Source organism: Sander vitreus, chromosome 19 (genome assembly GCF_031162955.1).
Source record: "Sander vitreus isolate 19-12246 chromosome 19, sanVit1, whole genome shotgun sequence".
Classification (NCBI taxonomy): domain Eukaryota; kingdom Metazoa; phylum Chordata; class Actinopteri; order Perciformes; family Percidae; genus Sander; species Sander vitreus.
The window spans coordinates 1,442,173-1,457,169 of NC_135873.1; the positions used below are offsets into that span (position 1 = coordinate 1,442,173).

Genomic DNA, 14,997 nt, shown 5'->3' on the forward strand with positions numbered 1-14,997 from the left:
CCAAATGGAAGGAAGATGGGAAGGAATGAAAGGAGGGGTTGATTGAATGTTAAGGGAGAGAGAGAAAAGGGAGAAGGGAGGGAGGGGTGGAACGGGGGGGAGAAGAAGAGACGGAGGGAGGGAGGGAGGGAGAGCTCCATTAGCTGAGGAGAAACGAGAGAAAACAAACAAGAAATGTGAGGGTAACACGTCACTTTGTTTTTCTGCTCGTCCCCCCCCACCGAAGAAGAATAAGAGGAAGCAATTTGTGTGTGTGTGGGAGACAGGAGCGATAGCGTGGGGGAGGTCATGGCGAGGTGAGAGAGGGGGAGCGAGACGGAGGGAGAAGTTCAGCGAGAGGTGAGGAGAGAGACCTGCCGTTTTCTCTCCGTTTGTGTGTGTGTGTGTGTGTGTGTGTGTTTAGGGTGAATTGGGGGTCAGGTGTGTGTGTGTGTGCGTGCGCCAAGAGGACCTGCTAGATCGTGTGTGGCTCGTTTTTTGGAAGGCCCATGCTCTCCCTTTTCTGTTTTTCTTTCACTTTTCCATTTTCATCAGTCTTATCTGCTTCTCCTCCTCCTCCTCCCCCTGTCCTCCCTTCTTGTTGCACTTCTTGTCCTACTGCTTTTACCCTCCCTCCCTCCCTCCCTCCCTCCATCGCTCCTCCAACCAAACTTACCTACTGACCTCAAGTTCACCCAAATCTCCCTGTGCTCTCTCCTCTACTTGTTCTTATCTAGTCGCTTCTCCTCTTTCCGTTCTTTTCTCCTCTTTCCGTTCCTTTCTCGTCTCTTGTTCTCTCAACTCCTCACCACTCTTCTTTGCATTCTCTTCTCCTCTTTTCCCGCCCTCTCTTTTTTCCTTTAATTTCTCCTCATCGATCTTCTCTGCTTTTCTCTTCTCTTGTCTCATCACCTCACCTCTCTTACTTCTCTCCCTCTTCTGTTATCTTTTCTCCTCCACTCCCTCCCTCTCTTTGCTCGTCTTCTTTCACCTCTCCTCATCATCACCTGTCCTCTTCCTAATGTCCTTCTCTCTTCTCCCTTTTCTTCCCTTCTTCTTCCCTTATCTCTCCTCTCCTTTACCTTTTCTGTCTATTTCTTCTCCTTGTTTCCTCTCACCTTCTCTCCCTCTTCTCTCGCTGCTCCTCATCTCGCCTCTTCCTAATTTCCTCGTCTCTCTCCTTCTGCCTTCTCTTTCCTCTCCTCTTCCTTTTCCTCTCTTTCTTCTGTCCTTCTCTCATCTCCTTGCGTTTCACCCCCCCCTCTCCTCTTCTACCCTACTTCTCTCGTCCTTAACTTTTCTTCTCCTTTCTTCCTCGTCTTTAATTTCCTCTTCTTTTCTCCTCTTCCCCTTTATCTATCATCACCTCTAAACTCCCCTCGTCTCCTCCTCCACTCACTCACTACTTTCTTTCTTTTCCAGCTTTCTTCTTCTCCTCCTTCACTATTAAACCTTCTTTCCTCTCCGTCCTTTTTTGCTGTCCTCTTTTTCCATCTCCTCTCCTCCACCTCTCCTTCACTTCATCCTCTTTCCGTCTTTTCTCCTCTACTCTTTTTGTGGAGCATTTGTTGCCTCCCGTGTGTGTGTGTGTGTGTGTGTGTGTGTTAGGGGTGGTATGGTTCACAAAATCCACGGTTCGGTTCATATCATGATTTTAGGGTCACGGTTTTCGGTTCTGTACGGTTCTTGTTATTTTTTAACACTCCAGAAATGTACTTCAGCATATGATATATAGCTAAAATTAGCATATTGAATGCATGTTGCACAATACATGCACACAATGGCAGTTCTATCTATTGTTTTATTCCCGCTGTCATCATAGGTAACATGAAATCCAAAATGTTCCCACACACCAGACTATATACGACGCTGGAGCGTCCTCCAACTCCGGGCAGCCTTCCTCATCTCTCCCACTTGACATTCCCAACGTGACGTGACCTGCAGCGCTCCACACTCCACCTGAGGAGCGGTCAGCGCGGCGCCTCTCACAATCTGACGAAAATCTTTTAAACTGACCTCTGTCGATCAAAAAAACAGACAGACTCAGCAACTGTATGGCCTATTTCTCCCTTAAAATGTTTTCAGAAACACTTTTCGGTGAACTATTTTCGTAAAATACGAGATGGTGTTCAGAACGAGACGCCATTTGAGTCTGTTTTGAAATTCGGGAGCAGCAAGAACCACGTGACGCGTTCGTCCAATCAGCTGCCATGTGTTGCGTTCGTCACGCCCATCCCCCTCGTCGTTTCCGTTAAGTGTTTTAACATAGGTGTATAAAGTGGGAACTACGGCAGTAAGTGGTTAGTGCACGTTAACAGTGGACTGACGAACCGTGCGACGCACACACGCTCCGAACCGAGCGGTTCGGATGTTTTTTCATGAACCATACCACCCCGTGTGTGTGTGTGTGAGAGTGATAACACGCCTTTTCAGAGTTACTTCCTCTAAAACAGACATGGTCATACAGGATCTATCTTTATCTGGCATGCACCTTGTATTTACCTCCCTCTCTCACACACACACACACACACACACACACACACACACACACACATTCTCATATATCTGTATCTAATGAACTGACAGATTAGTTCCCGTAACCTCACAGCCGGATAATGTCTGTGCTTTATGTAACTGCCTTTATTTGTGTGTGTGTGTGTGTGTGTGTGTGTGTGTGTGTACCTGTTTATGTGCGAGCCTGTTTCCATGCAGCCTGTGCGAGTGTGCTTGTACTTGTTGATGCGGGCAGATTAGCGGGTCAAACCTCGGCCGAGCAAAGGGTGAAGTCGGGGACAAAGGAGAGAGAGAGGTGTATACAGAAGTGAAAGGGCCAGAGGGAGGAAGGGAAGTGTGGGAAGGAAGAGGGATGGAGGAAAAGATCAGGAAGTCCAAATTAGACATTTGTCTTGTATTCTCACTCTAAAGCCAGATTTGGAGGAACATCCATTTTAATAATGCTAAAGTGAACATATAAAACATTAAGGATACTTTGAGAGCTCTTTACTCTTTAAATTGGTGCAAATCTACATCATCCATTTAAGTCATTTAGTCCCTCGGCTTTAACGCAACTTCAGTAGTGTCGGTGCTCCTGCCTGCGGGCAGCAGGCGATCTAGTATAGGTAACAGGATAAGTACCTCATACAACCACACTTCAGAAAAGTCTGAACAATCCCTTTAAGTAAAATGCATGTTCTGTAAGTGTGGAGTCATTACCTCCACCGTGCTTATTCAACCGTTGTGTAGCTTGTCTGTTGTCGAGCAGGATGTCTCAGAAGTGAAAGTCAATTTTCACAAAATCCTGCAAATAAATAAATATATATATATATATATATATATATATATATATAAAAAATAAATAAATAAAAATGGTTTAGGTATTGGTGAGGATCCAGATCTGAGAGTTCAGCCATTATATAGTTTGCTAGCTCATAACAACAGAAGCAAACACCTAAATCTAAAGTATGTGTGTGCAGATTTAAGAAACATTCATTCAACCTTTATTTATACTCGAGAGATCATTAAGGGGCCGGCCCTCATTTACAATGACGTTGAGTCTGTTACAAAGACAAAGAAAGAGATAACAAAAACAAGAATAAACCAAGAAAAAAATCAATTGAAAAGGCAGCCACAGCATCATAAGAACGTAGAAAGACACTAAAACGTTCCTAATTTGGAAAAACAATTTGATAAACAGATCCGGACAACCAGGATGTAAAAGAAACACAACTATGTATAGCAACTACAAGTAGAAGTTTGGAGGTCCAAAATCAGACTTTTTAAAATGTCTGAGAGTTGATTTTAAGGAAGTGTTGTATTTTGTTCCACAAACAAATTTAATGTACTTGGTAAATTCTTCAATATTGGTGAAAGATTATAAATGTTCAGCTGACGTTCTTATCTAGATCAGTTAAATGCACATAACAGCATTATGCTATGTCATTATGTGTATTTGCCCAGAACCTGATCTAATGTATCGATACTCAAAGCAAGACTTAGGCTACGTTCAGACTGCAGGCAAAAGTGGCCCAAAGATTTATTTTTTTTTTTGGGGGGGGTCAAGTGACACACAGTAAAAGACAGAAAAATTAAAAAACTTGACTAGGCCTACGAAATGGAGACCAGTGATGAAGCGAGTCAATGGAGGGAGAGTGAGGTGTTGATAACCTACCGGTTCCTACACAGTCTGACCGGATTGGAACGCAAAATTCGGTTCATCATTTCGGTTCCACTTAATGTGTCGACTGAAATATTTTCCCTCCGTCGCTCCGAAACGGACGTAAACCTATCACACTTTCTCTGTAGTCTACCGTTAGCTAGCTACCGTAAATGTAGGCTACTTTTAAAATGCCATATTTTCCCTCTGGGCTCACCAAAGCAGACGTAAAAGCCTTTCTTTGATGTCGTTTTTCAAGGTTTTTTTTCCTGGGTTTAGGAATCGGAATCGTTTTAAAAGTATCAGTTCGGCATCGGAATCGTAAAAATCCCAACGATACCCAACCCTAGGTGTTGAGACCTAATTAGTGTATGGGGTGATACTTCAATTCAATCAATACTAGAAGGATCGTACCTTAACCGTTGCGTTTTTGAAGAAAATGGCAAACGAAATGGAAGAACGGGGACAAAGGAGAACGTGGCTGCAGTGTCAAAGGAAGGTGAAGAGCCTTAAAGCTAAAATGAAAGAAGCTCATTAATGTTACGGCTGCGGCACAAACATTTTGAAATAAAAGCGAAAATGCTTACTTCCTCCATAACCTCCCTAACGTTAGTGCAACAGCGTGCTGCGTCTGATGTCGTTGTTATTGTTCTTTTGCGCATGCGGGTCAGTTCGAAACCGCAAACAGTTCACAGTGGAATCTGATATAGGCCACATTTTGAAAGGTAATGGGAACAGCCAAACAAAAAAATCAGATCTGAGCAAAAAAAAAATCTGAATTAAGCATTAAGGTGTGAACGTAGCCTCAGTATCAATACTCTCCATGAACGTTAGATTTGAACTGGACTGTCACTCTTATTGAGGTGTGTAACAGAGACTGCAATACAGATTTCACCAACACGACAATAAAGATCCGAATCAAATGGTTTGCCTGTCGGCCGTCTATAAAAGCTGACACGAAAGATTTGTGAGGCTCTTTTTCAAGTTCAGGTCACTCCTAATGTGCCACAAATCCAATGCGTCCCAATTGGTGGAGTAAATAGACCCTCATTCTGTTTCCTGTTCAACAACCAAATGTGCTGCAGGTCAGACAGCTGAGTCAGTAGGACAACACAGCAATTTTTTTATACTAATAAAAGAATGAAATGACATGTCAAAATTTGCACCTTCCTGAATCCTATCGTTCCTCTCCAACATTTAAAAGTGTGTCGGCCACGGCTTCTGTCCTCCCTTTGCTCCTTCCTGTTTGCCCGCTGCCACACTCGTCCGTCCCCTTCTCTCGCTCTTATCTATCCATCTTCATCTGCCCTTCCTTTGCCCCGTTCTCTCTGCGCTGTTATCCATTTCTCTCCATCTGTGTCTCTTTCCATCTTCACTCTCTCTCTCTCTCGCTCTCTCTCTCTCTCTCTCTCTCTCTCTCTCTCTCTCTCTCTCCCTCCCTCCCCCCCACATGTGGTTTTGCTCTCCCTCCCTCTCCTCCTCTTCTCTCATCCCTCGCTCACATATGGTTTCTCTCTCTGGATCTCTATGTGTTTGGTGTTACCCAGAGTTCACTGGGGCTCCCTGCTCTCGTGTATGTGTGTGTTTTACAGACAGAGATGGAGAGACAGTGTGTGAATGTCTGAAGGCTTACAGGTTTGCCTGTCTGTGAGTGTGTGTGTGTGTTCGTGCCCTACACACACACACACACACACACACACACACACACACACACACACACACACATATATATATATGTGCGCACAACAGTTCCAAATGTGGGACATTTAGAGGAAGACTACACACCCCCCACCTTCTTCAGGCTCAATCACTTTTTTCTCTCTCTCTCCTCTGTTCCATTTCTGTTTGTGCTTGTTTACCTGAATATGTCCAGGTCAAAAATGCCTGAAATTGAGCAATACAGTAGATGTCGAGGACATCTGTTAAGTGTTATTATGAAGTTAACACAAGCATCAAGGTCACTATTTGTAAATCTGGAGAGTTGGTGTGAAACTAGTGTTTATTTATTTTAAGTATTATCATCGCGAAATTGAGCAGCGTCATCGCCATATCAGCGTCATATCGTGCGGCCTAATCACGTCATAGTTTGTCCTTCACACAACTGCCAGATCCTGTCTCAGCATTTCACATCCTCTAGCGTTACTCATCAGCTTTGAAGTTGCTACAAATTCAGATGTTCGGTTTGCAAACTGGTTACCAAATCTTACTCAACGTGTGTTAGCGTGGGCCAACGGTGCGCCGGATGATGATGGTGTTATGTTCTCACGGCTTAACGGATTATTGAATCTGGGGGTGTTTCTATGAGTCAACAGCGTAAATCTCTCTCTCTCTCTCTCTCTCTCTCTCTCTCTCTCTCTCTCCCTTTTTTTCCTTTATCTAGTTACTGGAACTGTTCACCCAGTGGGATTGGACGACCTACCTGGCTGACTACGGAAAACCAACCTGCAAATACCTGAGAGTCAGCCCGCACACGGCACTGGCCCTGCTAGAGAAGTGAGAAGCCCTTCATTCATCCACACGTCTGTTTTTCCACGCTTTCCTCATTCTGGTTTATCTGGCCCTTCTGTTCCTGTTAGAATAAATACATTATCAAGAATAGACAGGGACCACTGAAGTTATAATAAAGTTTAGTTTACTTGCAAGTAGAATCAGTTTACAGTACTCACAGCACAAGTACAGAAAGTGACTGCTGTAAGCCTCAAACAGTAGCTTATTTATGTCTGAAATACAATCATAACAGAATTTGATGTCGTCAGTTGTCCATCTTGTCAGTTTAGATGTTGTCTCCTCTATCTGGTCAGACTCGATGGCGTCCCCTTTATCTGGTTAGAGAGACGCATGTTTTGTCCTGGAGCCCCAGTCAAGATAGACAATGACTCCATGTTATCTTGTGGGAACAAGTAGTGTTATGTTTTCTTACTATGCAAATAGTAGAGAAATAGTAATCACTATAATATTATTTTATGCAAACAGTTTAATAAATAACAAGAGGGAAAGTATGTATCATAATTTCCCTAACAGTTCCTTCGCACCTTATTTCCTCCTTTTAATCTATTAAAACAGGACTGGGGCAGTAAATCAGCTATTTGACCAACAGAACATTCTTCTTCAACAATTTTGATAACCGTTTATTGACAAAACTGCAAAACGTCCTCTGGTTCCATTATAATGGTTCAACCTTTGTCCCCCGAAATATGCTAATTGGCTTTCTTTTAGAGAGTTAGATGAGGAAATGAATATTACTCTCATGTCTGTGCCTTAGGTACGGAGCTAAAGCCAGGATGTGGTTAGCTTAAAGGGTAAATACCGTTTTTTCCAACCTGGAACAACAATCTTTGACATTGGTCCAGTATTAAGCGTGAACACTGTAACCGGCAGCCACAGACCGGGCTGCTATGTAACCCTATGGGGTAAATGTGCATCATCCATTTGGTCCACTAAAAGTTCTGCTTTTGCCACTGACAGGCTCAGATTAATATTCTAAGTGTCTGACAACATTATGGAAAGGATCCCTACAGAGATAGAACTTTAAAACCTCTTTGAGACTTTTCTGTTTAACCAGAAACAGCTCTGAAGTCGCTAGCACTAAACCCACCAGACTCCATTTAAAAAAACAATACTTTTAGCATGTACAGAGCCAACATATTATCACATGTAAATCTGTAAACTATGTGTTTATTTCGACCAAACCTAGAGTTGTGATGGTTGGAAAAGTGGATAGACGGCCCAAAACGGCTTTTCATAGTTTTATTTTGTTTCTGTTGACTTTGAATGAAGTGTATTTTACGATGCTAAAATTAGTGTTTATTTCCATAGAGTCTGGAGGCTTTAGTGAACCAATTTCGCGGATGTTTTTATGTTTTAAGAAAGGATCTTACTTTTTAACAGGAAGGTCGACCTCCTTAAGCCATGAAAAACTAAAAAAAATTATCTTAAAAAAAAAAGATTATTAATCTGAGCCTGTCAGTGGCAAAACGAGCACTTTTGTGAACGTAAACACAAGCTGCACAATTGCCCTGTTAACTCACATTGTAACTTGTTTCGCCGCTGCCGACTGCAGCGATCTCACTTAATACTGGACCAATGTCAAAGATTGTTGTTCCCATCAGTCACTTAGACACAAAAACAGAGAAAAATACAGTCAGGTCCATAAATATTGGGACATCGACACAATTCTAATCTTTTTGGCTCTATACACCACCACAATGGAGTTGAAATGAAACGAACAAGATGTACTTTAACTGCAGACTTTCAGCTTTAATTTGAGGGTATTTACATCCAAGTCAGGTGAACGGTGTAGGAATTACAACAGTTTGTATATGTGCCTCCCACTTTCTAAGGGACCAAAAGTAATGGGACAATTGGCTGCTCAGCTGTTCCATGGCCAGGTGTGTTATTCCGTCATTATCCCATTTACAAGGAGCAGATAAAAGGTCCAGAGTTCATTTCAAGTGTGCTATTTGCATTTGGAATCTGTTGCTGTCAACTCTCAATATGAGATCCAAAGAGCTGTCACTATCAGTGAAGCAAGCCATCATTAGGCTGAAAAATCTAAACAAACCCATCAGAGAGATAGCAAAAACATTAGGTGTGGCCAAATCAACTGCTTGGAACATTCTTAAAAAGAAAGAAACGCACCGGTGAGCTCAGCAACACCAAAAGACCCGGAAGACCACGGAAAACAACTGTGGTGGATGACCGAAGAATACTTTCCTGGTGAAGAAAACACCCTTCACAACAGTTGGCCAGATCAAGAACACTCTCCAGGAGGTAGGTGTATGTGTGTCAAAGTCAACAATCAAGAAGACTTCACCAGAGTGAATACAGAGGGTTCACTACAAGATGTAAACCATTGGTGAGCCTCAAAAAACAGGAAGGCCAGATTAGAGTTTGCCAAACAACATCTAAAAAAGCCTTCACATTTCTGGAACAACATCCTATGGACAGATGAGACAAAGATCAACTTGTACCAGAGTGATGGGAAGAGAAGAGTATGGAGAAGGAAAAGGAACTGCTCATGATCCAAAGCATACCACCTCATCAGTGAAGTATGGTGGTGGTAGTGTCATGGCGTGGGCATGTATGGCTGCCAATGGAACTGCTTCTCTTGTATTTATTGATGATGTGACTGCTGACAAAAGCAGCAGGATGAATTCTGAAGTGTTTCGGGCAATATTATCTGCTCATATTCAGCCAAATGCTTCAGAACTCATTGGACGGCGCTTCACAGTGCAGATGCACAATGACCCGAAGCATACTGCGAAAGCAACCAAAGAGTTTTTTAAGGGAAAGAAGTGGAATGTTATGCAATGGCCAAGTCAATCACCTGACCTGAATCCGATTGAGCATGCATTTCACTTGCTGAAGACAAAACTGAAGGAAAATGCCCCAAGAACAAGCAGGAACTGAAGACAGTTGCAGTAGAGGCCTGGCAGAGCATCACCAGGGATGAAACCCAGCGTCTGGTGATGTCTATGCCTTCCAGACTTCAGGCTGTAATTGAATGCAAAGGATTTGCAACCAAGTATTAAAAAGTGAAAGTTTGATTTATGATTGTTAATCTGTCCCATTACTTTTGGTCCCTTAAAAAGTGGGAGGCACATATACAAACTGTTGTAATTCCTACACCGTTCACCTGATTTGGATGTAAATACCCTCAAATTAAAGCTGAAAGTCTGCAGTTAAAGCACATCTTGTTCGTTTCATTTCAACTCCATTGTGGTGGTGTATAGAGCCAAAAAGATTAGAATTGTGTCGATGTCCCAATATTTATGGACCTGACTGTAGGGTCCAGGTTGAAAAAAACGGTAGTTAACATTTAAAGACTAAGAAACAGGAGGAAACTTCTAGATGGCTCTATCCAAATGTCAAAAATACTCTTTAAGTCAGAGTTCTCTAAACCTCACTAATTAAAGGTATCTAAAATTCTGGAGAAAGATTGATTGGGTACAAATTAAACAAACAAGAAATGACCTGCTTATTGGTCAGCTTTAGAGGAATAAAAAATGTTATCTTTGAAAAGCGAGCTGCTGTTTCCGTTTAGTCTTTACTACTACTAGCTAACTACCACCTGACTCCAGCTTAATGCTTTACACACAGACATTCATTTAAAATCAATCTTCCCAACTTTTCGTGGCAAAGAAAGCAAATAAGCATATCGGGGGAGTGGAAATCACAATTATTTTCAGCAGTCATTGTAGCAGTACTTGACTTTTGAAAGCTCCATCCATCTTTACCTCCATCTCAACTGCTCTTTCTGTCTCCTCTCTGTCATGTTTTGACAGGTTATTTAAGCCGTGAGTATCGTGTGTGTGTGTGTGTGTGTGTGTGTGTGTGTGTGTTGGATTCTGGCATGTATACAGACTTCAAGACAAATACTAAAGCGTGTACATACAAGAACGAGAAATAATCTTGGGTGTGTAATAATACTTCAGGGTGGTTAAAAGCGCCCACATCCTCATCACAAATAACAAAAATAAACTTGTGTTGTGATGAAACTGATTTCTATCATCATGAACGATAACGTTATCGCTACAACATCGCTGGAGATAGTGACAAAAAAAAAAAACCACACGCGCACACAACCAAACGCACATACACGCAACGAAAAGTTTTAATCTTGAGTTTTGCGGATAACGTCCTGTGAAAGTTCTCACAGAGATACTGTACGTGCTCATCCATTGTTCAGTACAGTCCAGTCGAGCGTCCTTCAGGGTCAGTGTTTCCTCTCCAGTGCACCAGAGGGCCCAGGCCCGGTGGTCCGTCTGTGCCCAGGAGGAAGCACCCTGCTGGGGCTTGTCTGGTCTGCTGGCTCCCTGAACTTCCTGGAGGTCCATAACAGTGCAGCGTTCTGCATCAAAACAACACACACACTGTCTCATGTGACACTGAGCACACCTTAAAAACGTTCTTCTTTTTTTAATTTAGTCAATTCTTTTAACATTTTAAAATACAAAGTCAAACTTATAAGCAAGAACAACAAACAAGATCATAAGCAACAAATAGCAGTCCAAATAATATTGTTCACGTTCAAAAGGGGTAGGAAGAAGTTAAGAACTTTTTTTTTTTGTCATACCCCATCTTAAATTTCATTATTCATAGATAATAGAAGTCCAATTCTCAACCATCAGTGTCCATGTTCAACTAGCTCGGCTTGAACAAGAACAAAACAAAATAATCTGATCAGATGAACCAAAAACCATTAAACAGGTACTGCAGCTAGATGTGTGTGTCTCGACTGAGCATGCTCGTACAATTGTGCACTTGTGTGTTTTCTTGAATGCATCAAATGACCTACTCAGTGCGTATTGTTATACTTACAGCCTTTTAAATGTAGAGAATGTGAAATGAAATACTAAAACAGACAACTTTTTTTTGTCTTTATCCTCTTTAATTTCTTCTTTTTCTTTCTTTTTCATAATCCCATCTTCTCCTCCTCCTCACCCTCCTCCTTTCTGCTGCTTTGTTACATCCCTTCACATCCTCCGTTTCATCACCTGTCCTTTCTTTTCGTCTCTTTATCTCCAGGATGAGGGAGACGAGCAGAAAAAACAACGTCTTTGCCCAGTTCAGGAAGACGGACAGAGACCGACAGAAACTCATCGACACCATCATCAAACAGCTTCGCAACCTCATCGCACAGCACCACGCCTAGAGCGGGCCGCCTGATTGGCCAGCAGGCCTGAAGCCACACATCTTCAATTGGCTGAATTCAACCATCCGCAGCCCTGATGAAAAGCAGACTCCCATCGATCTGTTTCAACCCTGCAACCATTGGCTGATCCATGCACCTTAACTTCGCTGGACTCCACTGAACTTCCCACAACCACAGCCAGTTCCTATCGGTCATCTTCAACGCCCAACAACAACCAGCGTAAACCTGCAACAAGCTCATTGGATAAACAAGGTCATACCGTTTGATTTCATTGGTTGACCTAAGCCACTGTTTTCCCGGACTACCAAGCATAACTGTTGAGGCTACAACACGCGTTTTTGGCAGCGCGGGTTTCACTTGAACTTCATCTGTCGGACTGAAACACTGGCAGGTTATCAGGCCTCAACTAAGCTCATCCTATTGGTTACTTCCTGGTCTGATTAGCTGACGACAAGAAGAGAAAGAAGCTCTCTGTTATCTTATCGGTCTATTTGTGAGATTTGTGACCTGTGGAGAACAAGAAAGTAGAGCAAATAATAGTAGAACAACAACGAATTACGTGGTACCAGCTAAGAAAATGGCAAAAAAATGACAAGCAGTTCAGACTCTAAAAGCAAACATTCACATTAAGATGACGTGGCAAGGAGAAAAACTAGGAAGAACAGTGAGTTTCTCTACTTCAGTTTCAGTTACTGGATGCTGTAGACATATTGGTAGGTGTACAGGGTGGGAACATGTTAATTTTGGCTGTGAGGAACAGTAGATTCCTAGAATCTATTTTTTTTTTTTTTGTAGCTCCATTTTGATAGATTTTATTCTTTGCACCACAATCTTCCCATTTCCCTTTCCTAAAATCTAAGTGGCTGGTCAAGCAGTCTGCTCTCATCCCCCTTTATTTAGTTTCTCCTTGCCCCAGACGACTTTTAATGTCTTCCACATTGCTCTCCTTCACTGTGGCACAAAGACAGAATATTTTGAATGTACATCAGAGAGGATGATTTCATATTACAGCTAGAAAAGCACTGTAATCAACATTAGGTCTAATAGATATTAGTGACGAATGAACAGATTGTTCCTCCAGTATTGTCTAATGAAGGGGGATACGCACGCAACATGGCAACCTTTTCCCCTCTTAACATACAACCTGTGAACACTTGAATGTCTCAGATCCGATAACCGTATCCCCTCTTCTTAACGGCTGAAAGCACAGTGAGTGTTTGGGATTTTAAACGGGGGGGATGTTGTCTAAACATGGCAACCCATTTCTCCACTTTCATTATCCTGTTGCATTTTCTACTCTTCATGTATAAATAACTGGGTCTTAAGGAGGGGCATAATGCCTCAATCAGGCAACTGCCATAAAGTATATAGTTTTGTTTGCCTAGTTGCCTAGAAAGAGACTAATTTGTATAGAAAGCATTGTACTAATGCTAAGCACACACACTTGTATGTCTTCCATAAACATATGCCAAGCAGTGTGTGTGTGTGTTCTTTGGCGACTTGTACACACACAAAGGTTTGTTTAGAAGCACAGCACATAATGACATTTACACTAGATTATATTTTTTTTGGCGCTAATATGGGTCTCTTCACTCTTTGTGTTGCTTTCGAACTTGGGTGCAATAATAGCGTTGGAAACTACAGCATTTTGTGTGTTTGTGTGTGTTAATCATGGCGCTTTATAAAGGGATGCAAACCTACAGGCCCCGTCAGAAGGGAATTTAAGTCTTCCACTTCCTTTCGATCAGTTGCCATGTTTGATTTACTGAGCGACATCATGTGTGTTTGTGTTCACTCGTGCATGCCGGCACTGTGAAATTGTGCGCATTTATGTATTTGTGTGTGTGTGCGTTTGTTATTCATCCATCCTTGGCTGTGTATTATTTTTAGGTGTTAGTAAGGGAATGGGGCCGTCGTTTATGAATGTGCCTTTGCTGTATTTGGTGTGTATTTTCCTGCCAATAAAGCAGCAACACTGGTGTTTGGAGGCTGGACGTTGAACATTAATGAACTGTTGGATGTCTGAAAAAACAAAAGTCTTAACTCAAAGTCCATTTACTAGCTTCATCCAGAGTTTTCAACCTCATCTCATAGTCTCCTGGAGGTCTTTTTGTTACTTTACCTTTTCTGTGATACAAATTAAAATGCTATGCGCTGTTATTAGCTCTTTTTTTTTTTTCAAGTAGTAGTCTGTAGTAACGCTCATTTTCAGACTGGAAATAATGACTGATCAACGGCTCTGTCATAATGTACAACCTGAAATGTCTATTTTTTTAAATTAGACATGTTTTCTTGTAAAAGTAAGGTCTGTATCGCTTAACTTACAAGGAAACAGTCTCATAATTTAGATATTTTTTCTCGTAACTAATATATCTCAATCTTGAGGGAAAAGTCTCTCTCTTTGTTAAGAAACATTGAGACACAACCAAAAATGTCTAAAAAAAAACTGGGTTATTTGATCTATTTCAGTTTGTAGAAATAAGTTTTGTAAATGGTCTCAATCAGATATTTTAGTTTTAGCTAAATCCTGTCCAAAATCCTGCAGTCTGAATTGCCCATTGCCTTATTTTTGTGCTCGGGAACACCGTGGCAGTAATGAGCAAAGTAACAGAACTTTTCCGTGTTCGATCCACCACTCTAACATTGATAGTCCTGCATGGTGGTCTGTGTCCAGAGTCCTCACACTGCAGGTGTTGCTGCTACTTGTTTTGTATTTTGAAAGCAGAAATCTTTACTGAGACAGAAGCACTGTACACACTATTGTATTCAACCACTAATGAATGAAAATAAAGTAAAATACTAATACAGTTGCGACAAATATTAAATAAATGTAAAACTGTTGAGAATATTTTGTCCTGACTTTTATTTTATGAACTTTCTTCTGTCACTTCAATGAACCTAATCTAATTGTTGATGGATATATAATATGTTATATATTATACGTTCCCTGTTTCCAGTCTTTATGCTAAGCTAGCCAACTCATCAAAGCTGTAGTTGAGTAAATGGGCTTACCTTCAACCATTGGAAACATGGAGCGTCACAGACTTTACAGCCACAACCTGCAGAAAAAATGACACAGTAACATTGTCATAACATCAAACAAGACGTACTAATTAAACATCATCTAACTCTCACCCACTACTCTCATCTTGGTGACCTTTGGCCTTTCAGACAGCAGGGGCGTCTGCTGTCAGAGATGTGATTAACAAGG

General features: G+C 41.7%; 1 protein-coding gene across 1 annotated transcript in view; it reads left to right on the top strand.

Moving 5' to 3' along the window:
* Positions 1–14,634, top strand: part of exoc6b (exocyst complex component 6B) — a 128,594-nt gene extending 113,960 nt beyond the window's left edge. The window contains exons 21-22 of the mRNA XM_078276557.1: positions 6,513–6,625; positions 11,660–14,634. Coding sequence (XP_078132683.1) covers positions 6,513–6,625; positions 11,660–11,786 — 240 coding nt within the window. The 3' untranslated portion in view covers positions 11,787–14,634. The remainder of the gene's footprint in view (positions 1–6,512; positions 6,626–11,659) is intronic.
* The last annotated feature ends 363 nt before the right edge of the window (positions 14,635–14,997 follow it).